We start from the raw sequence: 22,515 nt of genomic DNA on the forward strand, positions 1-22,515 counted from the left end.
CGTCCGGTATTGACGGTACGTATCGGTCCGATCGATTGTCGGATCGTTTGTTACCGGTTTAAGTGCACTGTAATACTGTAGCACTCTAGCAGTACTATAGTACTCGGCACACCTGAGTGTACCGCTCGATATATCGTACCGGTATCGAGCCGAGATCGAACCTTGGTTAGTGACACAATAAATTTTATTTTAATTTCAGCAACAAAAGGGGTAGCCAAAACGTCATTTTGCACACGACTGAAAAAGTCAGTCGTCCGAATATGGGAAGGGTGCTGAAATGCTGTCCCATATTGTTGTTCTAATAATTGGAGAAATGATGAGGGAAAGGGATCAGACGGTTCTCCAATTACTTTTTCTTTGATGATGGAGAAGCACATATTCTGTTCAATTCAGACTGTCGAATGGGTTGATGTGGAGTGGAGTGGAGGGGTCATCATCATCCTCATGTGGACTCTCCATGAGCGCCACAGAAGAGCCCCACTAAAGTGACGCACCCCATAAAGCAAATCTATGCCTGCTTTTGCTATCCATACAACCTCCTACCCCAATTGGTTTTAAATATTATTCTCTTTCGTTAGCAAATCTATTTCTTTTTTTTTTTATTTAATAGAAAAATATTTAAAAAGTACCTAAGATATCTTTAATATTTTCAATGTCATAATCGTTCAAAGGATGTATTTTAAGGGTGTATGTTAGTGTCAGTCAAATACAATGTAAATTTCACAGGATATGTTACAGAGCGGTTTGCAAAGCAAGCAGGCCCGCAACAGACTCTTGGGCCGATGATTTATCGGATCGAGATCTCGTTCTTGGGCCGAACGAACCTTATCCCAAAACCCGGCTCGGTACCTCTTACCCCACTTGGCTCACATGATTCTTTGTAGTCATTAATATAATGGCAACCGAATCGAGCCACAGAAAAGAGGTGGAGCCGAACTTTAGAACAGTGAGAGAGAGAGAGAGGAGAGAGAGGGGGGGAGGGGTGGCGGAGAGATGGTGGGCCCCATCTTCTCAACAGTCACTTTTCCCAAACCCTACTGTGCGTTGCCCATCGAGATAATAAAATAAACAAAAATATCCTCCATCACCCCCTCTTCTCTCCCTCTCTCTCTGTCTCTACTCCCTCATTGCCCTCTTCTCTCTCTCTCTCTCTCTGTCTATCCGTCTTTACGCCCTTCCCCCGGCTGACAAGAGCAGCCAAGAAAGAGGACAGAGAGGAGAGAAGAGAGAGAGAGAGAGTGTGTGTGTGTCTACCACCAAACCCTCTGACCCCTAGTAAAGAAGGGGGGAAACCCACACGCGCACACACACTCTCTCTCTAGGAATGAGGAAGAGGGCGGTACTCCACTAATGGCCTCGGCAGCGTCGTCGTCTGCACCAGGGGTGGCGACTTCGGACGCGCCACCACTGGAAGTGCCGCCGTGGCTGAAGTCGCTGCCATTGGCGCCGGAGTTCCACCCCACGCTGCAGGAGTTCCAGGACCCCATCGCCTACATCCTCAAGATCGAGAAGGAGGCCGCCGCCTACGGCATCTGCAAGATCGTTCCGCCGCTCCCCCCGGCCCCCAAGAAGACCGCCGTCGCTAACCTCAACCGCTCCTTCGCCGCCCGCGACCCCGGTGGCAGGAAACCCCCCACCTTCACCACCCGCCAGCAGCAGATCGGCTTCTGCCCCCGCCGCCCCCGCCCCGTCCAGAAGCCCGTCTGGCAGAGCGGCGAGCACTACACACTCCAGCAGTTCGAGACCAAGGCCCGCCAATTTGAGCGCTCCCATCTCCGTCGGGGCGGCGGCGGAGGCGGCGGGCGCAAGGCCTCCTCCGCCGCCGCCACCGCCCCCACCGCCCTCTCCCCGCTCGAGATCGAGACCCTCTTCTGGCGGGCCGCCGCCGACAAGCCCTTCTCGATCGAGTACGCCAACGACATGCCCGGGTCAGGGTTCGCGCCGATGCCTGCTGCCGGCCGGCGCTGGCGCGAGGAGGCCCTGGCCAACGTCGGGGAGTCTGCGTGGAACATGCGGGGCGTGTCGCGTGCCAAGGGCTCGCTCCTCCGGTTCATGAAGGAGGAGATCCCCGGGGTGACATCCCCCATGGTGTACGTAGCCATGTTGTTCAGCTGGTTTGCGTGGCATGTCGAGGACCACGAGCTGCACAGCTTGAATTACCTGCATATGGGTGCAGGCAAGACGTGGTACGGGGTGCCCAGGGATGCCGGACAAGCATTCGAGGAGGTGATCCGGGTGCACGGCTATGGCGGGGAGGTGAATCCTCTCGGTGAGTCCAGCTGCTTCAACATGCTTGTTTCTGCCGCATTTCATGATAACATTTCTTTAGTTAACATTCTGTCTTCATCAGTTGATGCTTTTCTTTACAAGCCTCTCTAAAAATTAGGGCTTCATTGTCATTGTTATATGAAACTTTCAAATTGGAGGAGGAAAGTAACATACATGGATGGGTTGTAGGAATTGTACCTTAGCTGGATACATATTTGACGAAACATTAGCCAATGTCTAAAGGGAAAAGGTTTTAAATCTGTAGGAGTCATACGCAAGCCTGAAAGCCCATAAGAGGCCCAACTTATGGGTAACAAATATGGGAGGCTTTTCCATTGTAGATCTGCTGATTCCTGTGTTTTTACAGTATTCAAGTTGAAGGTCCATGTCTAAGGTTGCCTCTCGACAAACTAGAAAAGTATATTGTAATATCCTTTGAAGTTAGCTCAATTTCCAAGTCATACCAAGATGCTGGTTGTGTAAATCTTGATAGGAACTTGGTGAGAAGCTTAATCAAAGTGCTCTCAGGGTATCCTTCTGATGAATTGGCGACAGTTTTTCTGATAAACATTGTATGGCTTGAGATGATGCTTTTTGGATTAATATGATAGCTGCTGCTCATATAGAAATGCTTCCTACAAGAAGGTTTTTAAGGATCAAGGGTTTTATATCTCATGCGCCGTGCCTTTTGGGGCAATTTTGACATGGTATGGAATGGTCTTAAACCTTATAATGCTGTGTCTTACAGACACTGATGTGCTGAACCTCATCTGATTGGATTATGCTCATTGGTGCATATTACTCCATTTCATTAATTCGGAGTAGGCACATTGAATATGGATCCACGTGCTTCAGCTTGCACTTGGTAAATTGTTTGTCATGAAGTTTTGCTTCATAGTGTTGCTTGTTGAGTTTTGACTACTTAATAAACCTTATTGTTGTGTATGTGACTTGGTTAATTGTCTGCTGATATTAATAAGATCATGACAGTGACTTTTGCACTCCTGGGTGAGAAGACTACTGTTATGTCTCCCGAAGTACTTGTTGGAGCGGGAATCCCATGCTGCAGGTGATGTTGATGCATATACTGCTTTTGGCATATTTACTACCTTTTCCTTTTGATTTTTTTTAACTAATTAATATGTAAATTTTTGTTTCCTAAAAAGCAGGTTGGTTCAGAATGCTGGAGATTTTGTTGTCACGTTTCCTGGGGCTTATCATTCAGGGTTTAGTCATGGTAGGCCATATCTTGTTGTCACTTTTCCTTTTCCGTGTCCTATTATATAATCTAATTGTGCTGAGAAGCTGACCCATATTGATGGATGAATAAAAGGACATGGGTGATGTTGATAATTACTTGTACAGACATACATTTTTCATTCCTTCAACTATATGGACAGCACAACAGTGGCCTAATTATTATCTTATTTAGTTTCTTTGGTGACCTATAAAGAAAGAAGCACACTCGGAAAGTATAAAGATGCATATTATTCTTTATTGTTAGCCAACAGTTGTAGGAAGACAAAGGGAATTCGATTGGAGATAATTGAGATGGATATGTGTTAATACTAGATACTTTAGGAACTAGAGTTACATTAGAGTTAATGGAGCAAACCACAACTAATAAGAGTTAGTTATGATCGTGTTTTCAGTTTGAGGCTTAACTAATTTATAAAACAACATCTTGATAGCAAGATGGTAAGAAACTTGCCATTTGTATCGGACTCTAATCTTCTAGGAAACTGATTTTGATTATGAAATTAATGTACTAATTTTGAGCAGCAGAACTTATGGCAATTTACCACTTCTCTTGATTATTATCTGGATTCTGGTTCTTCTTTTTATAAAGAATACCTCTGTACTAGTCTGGATTTTTAGAGTGTTGGATTTTCCTTTTTTTCTTTCTTTTTCCTTCCTGTTAAGCGTACATGCTACAAGTCTGGGTTCAGTGGAACATGGTTCACAATTTCGGTTATCAGACCTGTACCAGTTGTTGGCTGGACCAATATGGGTCCAGTATGTACCAGCATATTAACATGCAGTATGGAAGCATATTGGTTCAGCATTGAGAGGGAGGGGTTGTGAATGGGTGGCTGGGTAGAGGAGGAGAAGAAGAAAATCAGAAGAAGGAATATCATGCGGCGAGCAGATGAGCAGCGTAAGGAGGAATAAGGACCAGCAGAGAGAGAGAGAGAGAGAGAGAGAGAGAGAGAGAGAGAGATAGAAGTGAGTGATCAACTGAGAGAGAAATAGATCGAGAATGAAAACCTAAGACACTCAAAGCCTCAAACTATATATATATTTAAAATAGACATCTAACTGGGAGTGGGCTGCAAACTGGACTGGACCGAGTAAATAAGCTTGGTCCGCATACCAATTCGGCCTTGGACCAATAAATACCATTGGGTATGGTGTGTGCTCGTCTGGGCAAAGTTAAAAACCCAGTGGAGGGAAAATAAGTTTGTTATTGGAGCTCTAAGGGAAGATTTGGTGATAGCACAACAAAATTCATATTAGTAACTGTGTGCATGATATGTCAGGAGCTCAAGCTTGTGCAGATTTTGCAAAAAAAGAGGTTTTCAACTTAGTATCATAAATGGACATTTTAGTGAAATGGGATCCGTGCAAATTGTATGGCAAAGACTCTAGTTTAAATGAGTTGCTTAACTTTTTTCTTAGGTTGCAAGCCTCAGCATTCTAAGTTTCTAAATGCTGTCCTCTTACTTTATTGTTCATCATTGTCATTGTTGGTTCCTAGATTTAATGGCGACTGAATAAAGAACAAAATTTAAATGAAGAGATGTTTAGTGAAGTCTAGGAAAAGAAGGATGTTACTGAATTTGCATTACTGTAAAGCTTCTATATGATAAACAAACAAAGAAACATTTGTAGCATTATTTGTGCACCAATGGTATCCTTCTGCAGTTGATCAGCAATCTGTATGCAAAGGGGTGAGGATAGAAAGTGCAAGGGTATATGATATATGAAATTAGTCTGAGAAGTATACCACTTTTCTTTGGTATCATCTGAAATAATTTTGTTATACACAGTTGCCAACTGTTAAATGAAACTACAATTATTAGCTGATCCGGGTTGGACTTTCAACATAGCGGTGACAATTAAAAAGACTGATTCGGCTTTTAGCTGTTGTACATCAATCAAGATTATGACTAAATCCAATTTAGGTCTATATCTTGAGTTAACACTGACTGAATAATATGTTTTTAGTTGGCATCTAAAATTATAATTTTTTGATCCGTATGATATCTTTAACCTACATGCTCCATCATCTTACTAATTTCTAGTCATTATGGCTTTGATATACTCACTGATATTTATATCCTCTGAAAATAAGAATTTGTTTTCACCTCACCAGAATTTTATGAATGATTTTGGTTTATGTTATTTTTTTCTGATGTATGCTGAATTAATTTGCACTTTGGTTTTATTACTCGCATTTACTAGAGCCAGTTCATTTTTTTCTTCATAGGATTTAATTGTGGGGAGGCAGCAAATATTGCTACACCTGAATGGTTAAGATTCGCCAAAGAAGCTGCAGTTCGGAGGGCTTCAATAAACTATCCTCCTATGGTGTCTCATTTCCAGTTGCTATATGCACTGGCACTGTCTTTATGCACAAGGTTTGGTCTGGCTGCTTGATTATATTTGTTTTAGTATTTTATATAAGTTTGCACTTTGTCTGTCATTTTGTATGCTAATCTTGTAATTCTGAGTCCAATCTTGACAAGATAGTCTGACCTCCTCTTTAGCACCGCATTAGGCAGAAAAACTCAATGGAAGATGCAATATAAAAAATAGAGTAAGGATGCCAGGAGAAAGATTTTAATGGACAAGAGCACAAAGTAAGAACAATACACTATACTTCAATCTTCCTAGTAGTATTTTGTTTCCCAACAACCAACAGTCATACACGAGTGTATATTATCCCTTGTGCAACAAGTTTTTGCTGTATAGTGGTGTGTTGATCTCCTTCCAATCATGATATTAAGTACTAATCTGAACATTGATGAGTCAATAATTCTTGGGTTTTAATGTCTTTGATTGTTTCCTTTGTGACACATTACCTATGCTAACTTTTGAGGATCTCAAATGATTGTTGATTAAGTAATTACTTTTTTGTAGCACATTGAAGGATGAGGTTACTAGTGTAAAGGAAATAAAGCAATTGTGGCAGTAATTGGTTGGAAGATGAGATTTCAAGCACATGTATACTGACTGTGAATTAGACAAATGTGTCGAACTGCCAAATTCCACCTTGCATAATTGAAAACCTTGCCAGTTAGATATAGTCAGAATACAAGGATCTAGAACTGCTAAAGGAGTATTTGATGATAGATGAGTCCTTTCTCCATCAGTGGGGGTCATAGTGCACATGATTTTGTTGTGGGGTCGATGACATGTAAGGACAAGCAGATGGTTCTTCATATTGAAAAGCATAAGGAACTTAAGCTCAGAGTTATGACCCTGATGAGGCTTGGATTGAACCCGTTGGTTGCCTTATTGGACCGTGAAGAATATATTTTGAAAAAAAGATAAATAAGGTAAATGCCAGAGAAGACAAAAAGCATAGTGGAACTAATTGAACGTTAAGCCTCAAAAACACATGATGGTCAATATGGCAAGTGATCACTGTTTTACAAGAACTGAATAGGGTATATCGGGTGCCTCAACAATTCTTATAAGGAGTAGTGGTATGTATAGTAGTACCATGCTGGTTCAACAAGGTGCCACGACTGGTGTTGGAGCAAGGTTTCACACCTTGGTTTGTCTTTTGGGACCCAGATTGCAAATGTTGGTTTATCTATTGTGTATTTCATTGACTGTTAGCTGTTTTGTGTTTTTTCCCCGTTGATGTCGGAAATGTTTGCTTAGCTTCCTATTAGTAGTTTCAGGGATTTGTTAGAACTTAGTTCACCTGATTTGTATTTGCACCCACAAGGAGGTTCTTAACTTGACATGTATTCACTATTTAATCGAATCACGTGCTTCTTCTGCGTTCTGCTTTCTTCATGAAGGATTATTGTGTTATAAATTTTATTATAGTCATGAAATCTCATAGTTCGTCTGTGTTTTAGTTTGATAAATACAAATTCCCTGGATATAGTTACCCATATGGTGCTTTGAGTGCTAGAAAAATCCTTATTTTTCTTAAGATAGTATAAGGAAGGTTTTCTCAATAAGTTTTACGCCCTATCACATCGTTTTATGTATTGCTTTTCCTTTTACAGGATGCCAACAAGTGACGGAAGTGAGCCACGGAGTTCTAGATTGAAAGATAAGATGAAAGGAGACGGAGAAGAGATGGTCAAAAATGCATTTGTTCAAAATGTGATCCAAAATAATCACCTACTTAGTGTTCTTCTTGACATGGGAGCATCCTGTGTTGTTCTTCCGAAAAAAGCACCTGAAATTCCTTTATGTTCTAATTCACTTGTTAGAAATCAAGTCAAGGTAAAGCCAAGATTATCACATGGCTTATGTAACCATCAGGAAGCTTTAGAAGCATCACGAATTATACCTTCCAATGATGCTGGTCTGGGCTTGAATGCAAGGGTTAGAGACTTCAGTGGGTTATTTTCATTTAGAGGAAATTCTACATCAGTAGAAAATGGTAATATGATTTCATCAGGCTCATGCAACAAATATTTTCGTGCTGATCTCTTCTCTTCCTCATCTGATTCACAAAATTTGGAAGGTGAAAAAGAAGGGACGATACAAGGCGATGGGTTGCTAGATCAAGGACTATTGTCATGTGTCACATGTGGGATTTTGAGCTTTGCATGTGTGGCTGTCATTCAACTAAATGAGGCAACAGCAAAATATCTTATGTCTGCAAACTGTGCTTTCCTTAATGATCATATTATTGGCTCAGGAGAAGTTAGTGGCATAAGCGGAGATACAAATTGGAAGACCAGCAGAAACAACCTGATTACTGACATTGGTAAGCAATAGCATCAACTCTATGTTGTGAACTTTTATTTGAATTATTCATTAAATTTTTAGTTGATTTGTAAGACATTATATTACGCTTCAATATATTGGTATTAAATATACTTGTATTAGCACATACATGGAATTATTTTCAATAACACGTTTTTCTGGTCAAACAAAAATAACCTTCACATCTTGTGATTGAATTGTGTGTTCTTAAGTTAAACTTTTTATTGCTTATGAACTATGAGTGTACAATAGAAGATGAACTATCAAAATATATCAATTGTTGAAATTGTTAAAAATTGTAGCATCCATATCCTAATAAATTATGTTTCATATAATCGATGAGAATTTTTTCACCATAATTCTAAGGTTCCGGCAAATAGGAGGCCACCTTGTGGGATTCACGACCAGCTACCAATATGCTGATATTGTGCTGAATACCTATTGGGCGAAAATTCTGTCAATTACCAAAATTTTCTTTATTGTCCAGCATGTAGCCTTAGGCTACCTTATGGCATCTCTTGATAACATACTTTACCTTGAGAGAGCGAGTAAGGGGAAAAACTACAGTTTTCTCATTTGGAAGGAGCTTATAAACTAGAGTTCAGCAATGCACACTTTTTATCATCTGTACAGGACTCAACAGTGTATCTGTCCTAGCTTTTCTAGATTTTTTTTATCATATGTTTCTAAACTCTTAGATACATTGAACTGTCTAAACTTTCAAATTTGTGGAAATGTTCTTCATATATGAAAAAATGGGTGAATGACGGGCACAGAATTATATAGTACATTCTTAAAAAAAAGGCCTCCTAATCACCTTTCAGCAAAAAATAAGAAAGTCGGTTCATGATTACTGTCAAACTGAAGTTTCTCTTTTTATGAAATTTTAAAATATGTCATACTCTAGAATTGTAGGCTTCTGCCAACCAGGAATTTACTCTTGCACGTTGAGGAGGGTTTTCCTGAGTCGATATTTAATAGTTTTGTTAACCAAATTATTAGACCTTAAAGGACACTTTGGAATAGTAGAATTTAGTGAAGAATCAAACATCAACAAATCTCCCTTGATATTTATTGTTATCTTTATGCTGTACATGTTACTATTTTTTTTCTGCCGGCTTGAGCAACAAGGAAGCTCAGATTGCTGAGTGTCTGTTGGACCATAGACAATCCTAAGATTGGGTGTGAGGATCACGTGAACTGGTCTACATAACCTTCAAATCAGAAGTTAAGACTGATATGATATGTTGGTATGGGCTTGTAGTCTGACCTACTGGTGTAGACAGTTGTTGCTTACACTCTGGACAAATGGAATTGCAGAGGAAACTGAGGGATAAAGTAAGAAATACATATTAATGGTATTAAATCAGACCTGTTGAAGCATTCTTTTCCCTGTTGAGTGTGCATCTAAAGATTTTCTCTTCCTCTGCATTTTGTGAGGGGTCTTGCTGATGAAAAGATTGAGACAGATCACTAGCGTGAAAAAAATCTTGAAGCAGTTTTAAAATTCTTTAACAGGTTGAAACAATAAAAATAATAATGATTAGATAAACACATTTGTTGGGGTTTAGGCTGGTCTGATAGAAATCAAGTGGTATTGGGCATTCCACAGACCAGCTTACTCTTTAACTGAGTAATACCAGTTCATGAGGACCATACTAGACAGTTTTTAATCACTTGAATGAAATTATAAGTGCAAGCTAGAATTCGAGCTCAGAGAACAAAACTTTGTCTTTATTTATGTAATCGGCCCCACACATGTGGTGTGGGAAGTTTTTTTAGTTATAATTCATAAACCGTTAGCATTACTAGCAGTACAAGTCATAACCGTAATTTGTTGTGAGAAGTAGTTAAAAATTTTCTGAAGTACAAAACCACCTCAGTTATCAATATTGTATGAAGTATGATATATTTTGCTACAGTTGTCTAGTATCAGATTACCAACAATTATACTATCTGTTATATAGTGCCTTATATTTTCTCTTCATTACCTTGTTGTGCTTTAAGATTTGACCTTTTTTATTTTCATTCATTGCCAAATCAATTACTGAACTTTTCTGACTTGTGATTTTATCTGGTCAAACCAGGTAGTATTTTCTTGATACATCTAGTTTTCTCTTTGACGTATTTCTTTCTTTTGTTATAAAGCTCGAGTTGAATATTACTTGGTGTTTCTTTCAGCAAATTATTGTAATTTTACTTTATTAGCTACATGTTTTTCGCAGTACAAATTGGAATTGATGTTGAGGATAGAGTGGATGATAACTTCGTTTATTGTAATATTCAGTTCAGGTTTCGGACCAGAGCATGGAAATAGTTTCTGATGTTACATGTCCGAGAGGTGCTTCTGCACTTGATCTTTTAGCTTCTGCTTATGCGGATTCATCAGACGTTGAGGATGAAGATATTCCACATGAGAAGTCTATGTGCTTTGATAAAAATGGCATGAATGAGTCCTCAGAAATACATGGTGCCATTCAGCACTTCAAAACTGCAATTGAACCCCAAGTCCTCTGTTCAAGGGAGGTTGCACATGAGGAAACATACATGCACTTGGATGGAGCAGACAACCAAATTGGTATGTCTGCTCAGAGTTCTCGTGTTGCTGATGTATCAGATACTTTAAATGGACATGCCAACGATGTTGTGGACAACAGTTGCCAACAAAAATCAGAGTTCTCTAGCATGAATCAGCTAGAAGATAGTAAATTAGTAAGTATATCTGATTTAGAGGATAACGGGGTGATGGCAACTTCTAATGCTTCAGTAAAGTTTGTGGAGGAGCCTAAAGATGTGCATGTCAGGGACCTAGATGATGATTGTCAGAATGCTGGAACTACTGAAATTTATTGCAGCAGCTTCAAGTCAACTTCTGTTTCGACAGAAATCTCTGTCAATCATGATTTCTGTGGCAACCCAGTTGTGCCAGAAAAAAGTACAGCAATGCATCCAAAATTAAGAAATGTTGATCCAAAAATGACTAGCTCAACAGGATTAGTTATGCAAGGATCTGACAAAGATTCTTCAAGAATGCATGTATTCTGTCTTGAGCATGCTGCAGAGGTTGAAAAACAACTTCAGCCGATAGGTGGGGTGCATATGATGCTTCTTTGTCATCCAGGTGATTTCTTGAATTGTTTAAATGTGCTTCTCCAATAAAAATGGTTTTATGTTTATTTGCTTTTTGTTCTTTAATGCTTGTCTATAACATGTTTATGTCTGTGTTCTTTGGTTGCTCCTTTTCGTGATATTCTCTATTGGATTGATTTTGATGCATTTAATTGCATAAATTGGTGAAAGAGTTATTTTTAAGATTATTGGAAGTACCATGATAAAATATCTTGCAAAATACCCTTGTTCCTTTTTATTTTTGACATCGATGAGTTATAGATTTCTTTGAGGTTTAACCAACCTTTCATAAGAGTGGACATTGTGATTCATGACATGATGTGCTGAAGTATTTGATCATGGTATGATTGCTAAAGGATGTTACAGACAACTTCAATTTCTAAATCAAATTTGCAAAACTAGAAACACCTCTTGATGTGTGATTCATTGCATGATTTACTTGAGTGTTTGACTTTGCTAAACATACAATTCTTCATTTTATAAATCAAATTTTCACTACTAGAAACTTTTCTTGTTCTCTCTTTCAGGTAAACTTTATTGTATGAAATTAGTTAAGGTTGATAAAATTTAATGCCTAAGAATTGATAACAAAGATAAAATCAATGCATCGTATAGTTTTATGTGAGCAGGTATCACATGTATGTCAATGCCTAAGAAATATCCCTCCATAACTTGTTATATGTTGGTCTGAGTAATATGTAGCCTAGCTTTAGGCTTATACTCTGAAGTCGATGCAAAGACTTAAAGGAGATTCAGAGATTAGCCTTACAATTTATATCATTCCTTGTGCAAAGAAGGGTGATCATTAAGATGATGGAATATCTAACTTATGACAAACTGGATACTGCCATTGTGCCAGGTGGAAGACAAGAGAGGGTATGGGGGAGGACACAACTGGCTTGTTCACTTTTGTCATTAAAGGATGGAGGGATGACCAATGAGATGAAGGGATGCATCAAAATGTCCTTAAAAGAAAGTAGACTGTTGACGCTAGACCTCTCTTTATGTAATGGTGACTTGTTATGAACTAGCAATTAGGATGTCAAGCAGTGATTGGCGCCGCCTGGGCGCTCGCCCGAGCCCAGGCGCTGGGCGCTTCGGGCGAGCGCTTGGGTAAACCAAGGCGACCGAACCAGAATTTTAGGTCTGGTTCGGTCCTGGTTCGGTTGTTAGTTGGTTCAATCGAACCAACTAAACCGATATAACCCCAACCCTAACCTTAACCCTAACCCAACACTAACCTGTTGCCGCTGCCGCTCTCGATCCCGATCCCGATCGCGATCTCGTCGCTCGCTGCCGCTGCTCCCGCTGTCGCTGCTCGTGCCTCCTGCGAGCCCTCCCGCTGCTCGCGCCTCCCGCGAGCCCTCTCGCCTCCTGCGAGCCCTCCCGCTGCTCGCGCCTTCCGCTCCCTTTCCCTTTCCCGCTGCCGCCGCTGATGCTGCTGCTGCCGCTGCCGCCGCTCGCCGCCGCCGCTCGCCGCTGCTTCCTTGTTTTTCCTTTAGCAGGTTTATACTGTTAATGTGATTATATTTATTAATTATATTATATATTTTTATATTTTTATTTAAAATTTTAAATATTTATATTTATTAATTATATTTTATATTTTTATATTTTAGCGCCTCGCTTCGCTCGAGCGAGCGCCTAGCGCCTCGGGCGTTTTTGGATCTTGGCGCCTAGCGCTTTTTAAATCACTGATGTCAAGGCCAGAGGTGAACCAATCCTAAAGGAATTCATTTGTCCAAGGAATCATGGATGTGGACACCATCATACGCGATCATTATTACTCAGCAAGCTTGATATCGATTAAGCTCAGTTCCCAGCCTTCCAACAAGTATGTCTTGATGTATAAATGACTGGTGCTACTGTTTATAATCTGAGTCAGGTTTTCTGTAACTTGGTGGGCAGCATTAGGGGAACGAAGTAGATAGTTTTCTTGTGAAAGTAGGGTATTATAAACCCTACATTGGGATGCCAACTTGTTTATTTACTAGTGAAGCTGTTTTGTTGGTTTTTACACCAATAATTAGTTAAACTTTATGCCAAATTAGATTTTATCCAATGCATCTCCTATGGGAAGATGTTTAATAATAGGGTAGTATCCTTTCATTGATATCAACTCCCTTGCATGTTGCCAGAGAAAGTTGCATGTTTAGGTGCAGGAAAAGTTATTACATTGAAAACGTATAATGTCTGGAAGTTTATGCATGTGTCCAGAGAAAGTCGTTTGTTAGCTGCTAGAAAAGCTGCTGTATTGAAAATACTTAATGCCAGGAAATTTAGGTTGATTTGTGCAACATACTTTATCCATCTTCCTTTGAAGTACCTCTGATGTGGTATAGTAGTGAAGTTGGCCTTCAACTGTGTGTTTGACAGAAATCTCTGTTCATTTGCTTTGGGAAACTAGGGAGTGCTGTTTTGCTGATGTGTTTTGATCTTATTAGGTCTGATATGTGGAATTCCCTGCTAGATCATTTTTTTACTGATGCCCGTGTTCTGGAATAAAGGTTTCTCATAAGATTTGAGCAATGCTTCCATTGGTAGCTTGTGTTGGTTTATTCCTGATTCCTGATTTTACATTAGCTTTTCCAACATAGGGTTGTGCCAAATTTCCTAATTCTCATTGCAACTTGAATGTAATTTATTTGATGTGATCATTCTTACTGTTCATATGACCATTGGAGGGAGAGTCCTAGTGTCACTGTAAGGTTGCACTTCTGTGACATGTGTGACTAGGTTTGAGTCCTGGAACAGTCTCTCCTCTTGCAGGGTAATGCTACTTGCATTAACCTCCAAGATTGGCATCAGTGGAGGCTCTTGCACCAGGTTGTCCTTTTTTTCTATTTTGCCATTGGTTACGAGTTGTGTCAGCTGCAAAATACAGGCCCATTTTGCCAAACTAGCAACAGTTGCTTTAACTTGAATCTTGCACTAGAAAATACAGGTCTTGTAATATACTTGAAATGCACTGATGTCATCCTTTGGTATTATATTGTCTTCAAACTTTATATAGGTTTTCTACCTTTGTCGTTGGTTGTATTGGAGTGATATAAACTTGAGTGATTTATGTTGTAAATGGGTATATTTCTCTCTCGAGAACATTCAACCGTTGATGAAGGTGCATACACAATTAACACCTGAAACACAAGTTTGAGCTGCATAATAACTGTGTAAATGGTTCTTTCATTCAATTGACAGTATCCTTTTGTATTTGTTTTCTAATGTGAGTTCTTTATGGACATGTAAACGTATGCAGACTATCCCAAAATAGAATCAGAAGCAAAGTTGTTGGCGGAAGAACTAGGAATTGGTTATATATGGAAAGATGTAAAGTTCCAGGAGGCAAATAAACAAGATCAAGAAAGAATCAAAGCGGCCTTAGAGGATGAAGAAGTCATGCCCATGAATAGTGATTGGACAGTGAAACTGGGAATCAACCTGTATTATACTGCCAACCTTAGCAAATCTCCCCTCTACAGCAAGCAAATGCCATATAATCCAATTATATACAAGGTTTTTGGTCGCAATTCCATGGGTAACTCCCCTGTAAAGCCAAAGGCCAACGGGAGGCGCCCAGGAAGACAGAGGAAAATAGTTGTTGCTGGTAGGTGGTGTGGAAAGGTTTGGATGTCAAACCAGGTCCACCCGTATTTAGCCCACAGAATGGAAGCTCAGGAGCAAGAACATACAGAAGAGCTTTATTCACTTGATATCGATCAGAAGCCTTTGATCGAGATAGATATTGAGCATTCCAGCAAAGCATCATCCAAAAGGAACTCATCAGGTAGCAGTGTGGCAACAAAAAATTCTGGAAAGAAGAGGAAGAAGCCTTCGAGCAAGGCAAAATCCAAGAAACGCAGATGCACCATGGCAGACGCAGATTCAAAATCTGAAGATGTATCCGGAACTTCTGCATCCTCGCTTGGGAGAACTTTGAGAAGCAACCATCGCAGGCAGAATGTAAGCACTAGCCTACAGAAATCGAGTTTGAAAGATGAATCAGGAGGCCCTAGCACGCGTCTCAGGAACCGATCATCCAAGTGTGAAGAGGTTAAGAAGAAATTAGCTATCAAGAAGCAATCTAGAAAGAAGAAAGCCAATACTACTCAAACTGCAAACCTTGCACTCAAGGATGAGGAGCAAGAATTTACATGTGATATTGAGGGGTGCACTATGAGCTTCAGCACGAAGCAAGATCTGGCCTTACACAAGCGGGACATTTGCCCTGTTAAAGGGTGCGGGAAGAAGTTCTTCTCACACAAGTATCTAGTGCAGCACCGGAAGGTGCACATGGATGACCGGCCCTTGGTTTGTCCGTGGAAGGGGTGCAAGATGACATTCAAGTGGCCATGGGCACGAACTGAACATATAAGGGTGCATACTGGTGATCGCCCTTACGTCTGCTGGGAACCAGGGTGTGGCCAGACATTCCGGTTTGTATCAGATTTTAGCCGTCACAAGCGCAAAACTGGCCATTCGGCAAAAAAGGGCCGAAGATGACCAAGTATGAAGACGATGGAGTCTCATCTGATGCAGGAGGAGAATCCGGCGGTTGTACATTAATGTTCTTGATTAAAATTGTTATCGCTTGTTGATCAAGATAGGGTAGGAGCCTAGCTGCATTTTCTTTTTTTGCCTTGGTTAGTCAACACTAATCGTTCTATCATTAATCCAATCAATTCGACATTGATTTCTAAGTTATCTAATCAATCAGATGAGACTGATGTCGATGCAGATGTAGACATAGATGCCTGTTTTGAACAATCAGCTGGCAGCCATGAAGAACATGCCTAACATAGCTGCTGCTTAGAAGCTTGTTTGATTATGTTGATTATTTCTGTGCAATAACTGACACTCATGTATTGGGTTGCATTTAATTCCAATCTATCAATGATATGTTAGTAACTTCAACTTCTCCATTCTGTCTCCAATCTATTAATAGCATAGAGCAGGAGAGAGCATTGCCAGTTCAACATATGCATATTGGTACCCCACCCCCCCCACACCCTTCTCTTGATGCATAATCATCCATTGCATGTTGATATTATCTGGAACTCGTATAGCAGTGATTAGATTGCTAGTTTAGGTCAATGCTAGTATGTGCTAAAGATACTTAAACCTATGAATATGTATTTCCAATATGTTGCTACTTCTGCACTGTATTTTTTCTTATCATTTGTTTTGCTCCATTAATCATTAGGTGACTTGTGTAAGCAACCTCATTAAAGATTCTTCTTCTTACTTGGGTGAATGGATTTAAGGAGATGGTTGAGACCATTGAAACCTGAAGAATCATGCATGCATCAAAAGAAGGGAAATAGAAACTTCGATTTGTTCCACTGGAGTGTGCATATGATTGATTGATCTATTGTCAATATCTTCCAAGCGTATGAATTACATGATATTTGCCTTCAAAGTTCATCCTTGAAAGATTGGCTGATGTTTTGATGGGATAAGAAGCTTCCGTGGCGATGCCACACCGCATCCTGATGTAGCCTCGCTCTCCCCACGAGTTCTTCACCCGAGCGGTGTCGTCTTCGTCCCCGGAGACGGTGCACGTCGGAGCCAGTGGACCAGCTTCGGAAGTCCTCGTTCGCCATGTCGGCGAACCCGTTGAGCCCGAGCTTGTAGGGAGTCTCCTTATTATTGAAGGCGTGGATGAACTCCTCGTTCTCCCTGAACTCGTCGAACTGCTTCCGCGCCTCGTCGGGGTGCCGCGACACCCTGTGGTGGCTCCGCCACCGCTCGTACGAGTCCCACAGGCTCTCCTCCGACGCCAAGTCCTTGTCGCCGAACGGGATGGCTCGTGCGAACGCAGAAGCGAGCACCGGCGAGAAGACGCTCTCCATCGTGCCCACTTGAGTACTGGGAATCCATAGAGTGAAGCTTTGGTTGTTATAGACGGAGAGGAAGCTTGCAACGAGAAGCTTCCTCTTTACTTAAATTTCTCTAATTCTCCTCATATCATAATACTAATTATCTCACAGACCATATTATCTACATGTTAATATCATCATAAGAAAAGTTGTAATCAGATGTGGCAATGCAAAAGCCACTTGCACAGGAAAAGTAGAGTGATAATGCAAGTAGGAGAGTTGTAATTGAGATTTCATTTACAGATAACACAATAATTGCAAGCAAACAAAATAATAGGGATGACGAAACATCCTCCGGTTTGATCCCGAAGTCACGGATCCATTGTAAGATCTCATATCGGGGTGAGAGAGACGGCTCGAGTGGGCAATCGAGGTGGCAAGTGGACTCCCGAGATGTTGCAAGGTCTCGACGATTGATCCATCGATCGTCTCAGGGAGCGACTTATCTGTTAGAGGAAGCTCGGGGTTGTCCCGAGGTGTGTCTTGACCTTCTAGAAGCGTTTAGAATCACTCTGAGGTGCTCTTTAGGCATGCCTGGGTCCTACATAAGCGATTAGCGTCAAGAGATATCTCGACCCGACCCTTCCGACACTCAAGTCAGTAGAGTAGGTGCAAAGAGTTTAGTAGCTCAAAAGAGTTCGGATAGAGCCCGCTTGCCCTTGTTTGGTTTAGGAGCTTGGGTTTTATACCTAAGCGATTGATGACGTGAGACCAACGATGAGTTAGGATATCTCCTACTTGACTCGGGGATTATCGATAGTCGTAACTGATGAGCACGTCCTTCGGAGGATGACTATGATGATATGACTCTTGACCTATCTTGGATAGGCAGGGGATGATCCCCCGTGCCTTTCGTCCATAAGGAAGAGCTAGGGATGTTGAGCCATGCTGATTGGTTTTAATGCGTACAAGCGTTCTCTTACGAGTGGGCCTAATTGCCCATGCCTTGGACTAGGTGACGGGACGAGTAGACAGCACTTTATTTTTCCTATCAACAAGGACGAGTTGGTAATGTTATCTTCCCTATGAACAACCAACCAGCGCTGTGTAATTGTGCATGCGTCAACTGAGCTAACAAGCAAAGACACACTGTTGGACTTTTGAGGATTTCTTACCACAAGGGACTGACCATGATTCAGAAAACAGAACAAAGAAGAAAGAACATTTCTTGATTGCCATTCCAACAGACCGAAGAACAAGATTATGAGGAGATGATGATCAAGCAAAGAGGAAACCTTGATCACATAAATCAACCCCATGATTCAAAAAACAGAACAAAGAAGAAAGAACATTTCTTTATTGCCATTCCAACAGAAGGAAGATGAGGTGAGGAGATGATGATCAAGTAAAGAGGAAACCTTGATCACATAAATCAACCCACATGCTCTGTTTAGCAAGAAAATTATGTGCATAAAAGGAGCTGTTTAAACTGATCAACCAATCAACTGATATAAGAAGGAAACTGAGCAAGTCGTAGCCAAGAAATAAAAAACCCGAAAAGATAAGAGATGGAATACACCCGTTTTCCGAATTCAGATGCTTTGGCTGCAGGCAACCTCAACACACCATCAATAAGTTTGCAAAGCTTTCATATAACGGTTCTCTCGTAATTTATAAAATTTTCAAGATTGGCAGTCCCAGGCTTGCCAATCTACCCTAGAATCATAATGGTATCTGGAAGTATCAACAAACTTTCATCAAAACATCCATGCTGGACACAAGTTCTTCAGTCCTTAATGTCAACAATGTGACGACCGATGCAGAGCTCAAATTCCCTAAAGCAGGAAAGTGTATGAGGCAGCCATAAGTTTTGTATCTAGGCAAAGTGGCAAACAACTTAAAACTGCAGAACTTTTCTCTCTAAGATTGTCATATAAGCTATACGGACAAGCGAAGATGGGCAAGTATTCTGGTTTCTGGTATAAAATCTAGATAGATGAGTGTGCATCAAGAGTCAGAAGGTGCAGGTATATATCCGTTGAACCAGTAAAATGACAGAAACATGATGGTTCTTAAGACAAAATGGACAAAACGGTACTTCCATTAAGTTAAACACAATGTTGATAAGGGCTATTATGATTAAACAAGAAGAAGATCAAATTGCTTCATAGTATAAGCAGCCATAGAAGAAGAAAACCAGTAGAACAATAGAAGAAAGAACAAAGAAGAACGAGAAAAGATAAGGAAAACAAGGAAACAGCCAAATTTTTTGTTCTATTTGATGCGGTAAAGACTCAGTTCATCAACCATTTGCTCCACCCCTCCCTAAAAAGACATCAGGTTCTCTTTTGCAAATAAATGGTCCTAATGAGACCTGGTAAAAAAACAATTCACTCAAGTCTCTTGTTGTTTACTCGATCATTAGTTTATTAACTGATAAACAGGATTGAACGTGAAACATGACAACTCATAATCTATGCTGTATTAGATCAGAAAATGAGAAAACTGCATCTTCAGCTAAAGTTTCTCGAATGCTGGATACTAATCAATATAGTCTTTTGCCTAGAACAACCAACTCAAAACCATGGTCTTGGCTTTCTTGATTTGTTTTGCCCATTACCTGCATTAAGTTGCCTTCATATTGACCCATCACAGAGGTCAATGACTATCCTGTGGGGGCTTGCAAAAATGACAAGGTCCCAATATTCTATCTACTTAGGTATATAACATCAAACAGAACCTCTTATGAGAATTTAATATAAAAATTGCACCAAGAAATGAAGTGCAATTACCACCATTCATGTCAATCAAGCAACCTAGCTAATGAAAGCCTTTCTTCATCTCCAACTTAACAGTTATTTCTGGCAAAAGTTAACATCTACAATATTCCGTAATCATTTGACAAAATCTTCCTTCACAGGTTCATTATAACTAACCACATCAGATTGCTCTCACTTTATGTTGACTCATAATCTAGGTCAAGGCTCAATTGAAGCAGATTACAACCTTGATATATTCGTTAAGATTCTATCCTTTTCAGGTGTCCTATTATCGTTCTCACAAAATATAAATTTTAGGTATGGTTCCAAATGAGAGCAATCTTTTCTAAGATATCTCTTAGACTTATATATATACCAAGGATTTATATATGTCCTCTGCTTGGATGGTCAAAGCATTTTTGGCTGATCAAAACTTCTAATACCGAATGATCCGTTGTATATTGTGAAATGATGGGAGGTAGAGGTACAATTGATTTACGGATCAGTTGTTATTGCTGCTAATGGCTGCTTTTCATATTGAATAGCTTAAACTGCAGTTGACAAGGAATTCTTTCTACAACAGGATTAGCCTTACAGGTCTCGGAACAAGCACTACAAAAATTTATCAATTAAAAAAAACCTAAAGTTTAATTCGAGTTTCAGTATAAAAATAACAAATGAAATAGACAAGGGCCAAATCCTAGAGCCAACAAAATCAAGTGAAATAGAGCATAAGAAAAACAATTCATTAAACATAAGTCATTTCTGTGGCTTTATCCTTGGCACAGAAACATAGACCATTCTCATCTACAACTTATAGTTCTATAACCTCACAATTCATCCATGGTTTGCTATAAGAGCTACCAAACCATGACACAAAACAAACCTTTTAACAGAAAAGCCCCTAGCAGTGCATACAGGAATCATGAGCTCTATTTCCCTGTCCACAAATGTGGAGAATCAGGCAAACAGGGTAGCCAAACATTACATATCATGTCAAGTTATAGATTCTTGTTGACCGAAAGGCACTCCGCAGAACATTTGCTCAAAGCCACAATTTGAGCCATTGTCTGTGTGCAGGTAATGCTACAGCATCCACATCACAAATAAGCAAGAGAAAATTACATCCAGTTATCAGTAGATAGATACTGTTGACGGATATAATAAGGTATCACATGGATGCAGCAAAAAGACATGGTCATAAATATGGAATTAGAAGTTGTTACACATCGTTTTAGAATGAGTTGCGATTTCTTCCTTCAGGTGAAAGAGTTTACTGAGGAAAGATTGCATTGACTAAGTACCGCAACATACTGTATCCTGAACCAATAAATGGGAGTAATACTTCTCCTACCCATCTTATGTTTTCGAAAGGGCGCAATCAATCAACCACATCCAAGTCAAGATAGACGCAAAAGCGAGGAAAACTTGAAACTTTAATCTGATAATCTCTAACCAGATCTATTTTGCCTTGTAACGGAGGCGCTTCCTCAACTTCCTTTGCTTGTGCTTGTTCATCTTCCTCTTCCTCTTCTTCTTCACGCTATCTGCCCACACGGTCGTCGTGCCGCCGCTGCCGTCACCGTCGAGATCGGCCGGTCCATCTGGCGAGGGGACATTGATCGGGGCGGCAAGGAAACAGTGGGGGAAAGCAGGGTACGCCTGAAGGGTGTGGCGGAGCGAGGGCGGCGGCCCTCCTCCGGCGGCGGCATCGGGGAGAGGAGGGAGGAGAGGCGATCTTTGGGGAGGGTTTTGGTGCGGGAGAGGAGAGAGATAGGGATCGGGAGTAGGGAGCTCGTCAAAAGAGACGAGGAAGCGGAGAGCACGACGAGGAGGCGGTTTCTTGAGGAGGAGATCGCGAAGGAGTGACGCCATTGAAGAGGGAGGAGAGAGAGAGAGAGAGAGAGAGAGAGAGAGGGAGATAGGGAAGAGCCGAGAAGAGGAGAGGGTTTTTGATGGGAGTCGGGATTCGAAGTTGAATCACGAGTCGACTCGGCGAACCGAAACTTGGCCACGACGGGAGCGCATTTTGAGTCACGAGTCGACTCGGGGAACCCAATCTTGGCCCGAATCGGGTCGGATGTGAGATTTGCAACCTTATTTGCGTATGAATTGGAATATCTTTTATAATGTTAATTGACTTTAGGAGGACTAACAAATAATAAATACTTCACATCAAATCAATAAATTCCTTAAGGCAAATAATATACAAAAATTCCAAATCAAATAAGATATTCCGTATATAAGCTCTCGATGGATATGTATGTATGTGATTTAAGACAGTCAATTATAGATGTTTTAAGACAATATGAAAAACTACAAAAATTACATATATTGTCTCCTAAACTAAATTAAAGTTCCATGTATATATATTCTTATAAAACTCAAAAAGATTTATGGATTAGAAAACCATGAAATTGACTTGCTTCAGTGCAACTTGAATCCTCACAATTGAAGCTTGAAGCTGGATGTAGCTTTTGTATTCTCATCCCAAAAGGATGCCATGAACTGGCTGAATGCCAACAGGCCTAATAGCCTAACAATCTCTAACTTTACTCCCTCCCTGCCATGATCGGTTGAGC

The 22,515-nt window shown here is 40.5% G+C and overlaps 2 protein-coding genes across 4 annotated transcripts; one reads left to right on the forward strand and one right to left on the reverse strand.

Annotated features, from left to right (window-relative positions):
- Positions 1–1,143: 1,143 nt before the first annotated feature.
- Positions 1,144–16,092, forward strand: LOC135627897 (lysine-specific demethylase REF6-like). 2 transcript variants are annotated; one of them, XM_065134347.1, is made up of 8 exons: positions 1,144–2,269; positions 3,259–3,337; positions 3,438–3,505; positions 5,759–5,909; positions 7,518–7,900; positions 7,985–8,230; positions 10,517–11,350; positions 14,615–16,092. In XM_065134347.1, exons 1-8 carry the CDS (start codon positions 1,351–1,353, stop codon positions 15,856–15,858), a joined length of 3,924 nt encoding a protein of 1,307 aa, XP_064990419.1. In that variant the 5' UTR covers positions 1,144–1,350; the 3' UTR covers positions 15,859–16,092. The 2 variants fall into 2 exon arrangements, with proteins under 2 accessions (XP_064990419.1, XP_064990418.1); XM_065134346.1 differs by having other exon boundaries at positions 7,518–8,230.
- A 580-nt stretch (positions 16,093–16,672) lies between these two features.
- LOC135627370 (thiol protease SEN102-like) lies at positions 16,673–21,914 on the reverse strand. 2 transcript variants are annotated; one of them, XM_065133450.1, is made up of 2 exons: positions 21,390–21,886; positions 16,673–17,223 (listed from the first exon to the last, which is right to left on the reverse strand). In XM_065133450.1, the coding sequence occupies exon 2, from the start codon at positions 17,205–17,207 to the stop codon at positions 16,770–16,772; it is 438 nt and encodes a 145-aa protein (XP_064989522.1). In that variant the 5' UTR covers positions 17,208–17,223; positions 21,390–21,886; the 3' UTR covers positions 16,673–16,769. The 2 variants fall into 2 exon arrangements, 1 of the variants encoding a protein (XP_064989522.1); XR_010492594.1 differs by lacking the exon at positions 16,673–17,223 and adding an exon at positions 17,244–19,009 and having other exon boundaries at positions 21,390–21,914.
- Positions 21,915–22,515: the final 601 nt, after the last annotated feature.

Source organism: Musa acuminata, chromosome BXJ2-11 (assembly GCF_036884655.1).
Source record: "Musa acuminata AAA Group cultivar baxijiao chromosome BXJ2-11, Cavendish_Baxijiao_AAA, whole genome shotgun sequence".
Classification (NCBI taxonomy): Eukaryota; Viridiplantae; Streptophyta; class Magnoliopsida; order Zingiberales; family Musaceae; genus Musa; species Musa acuminata.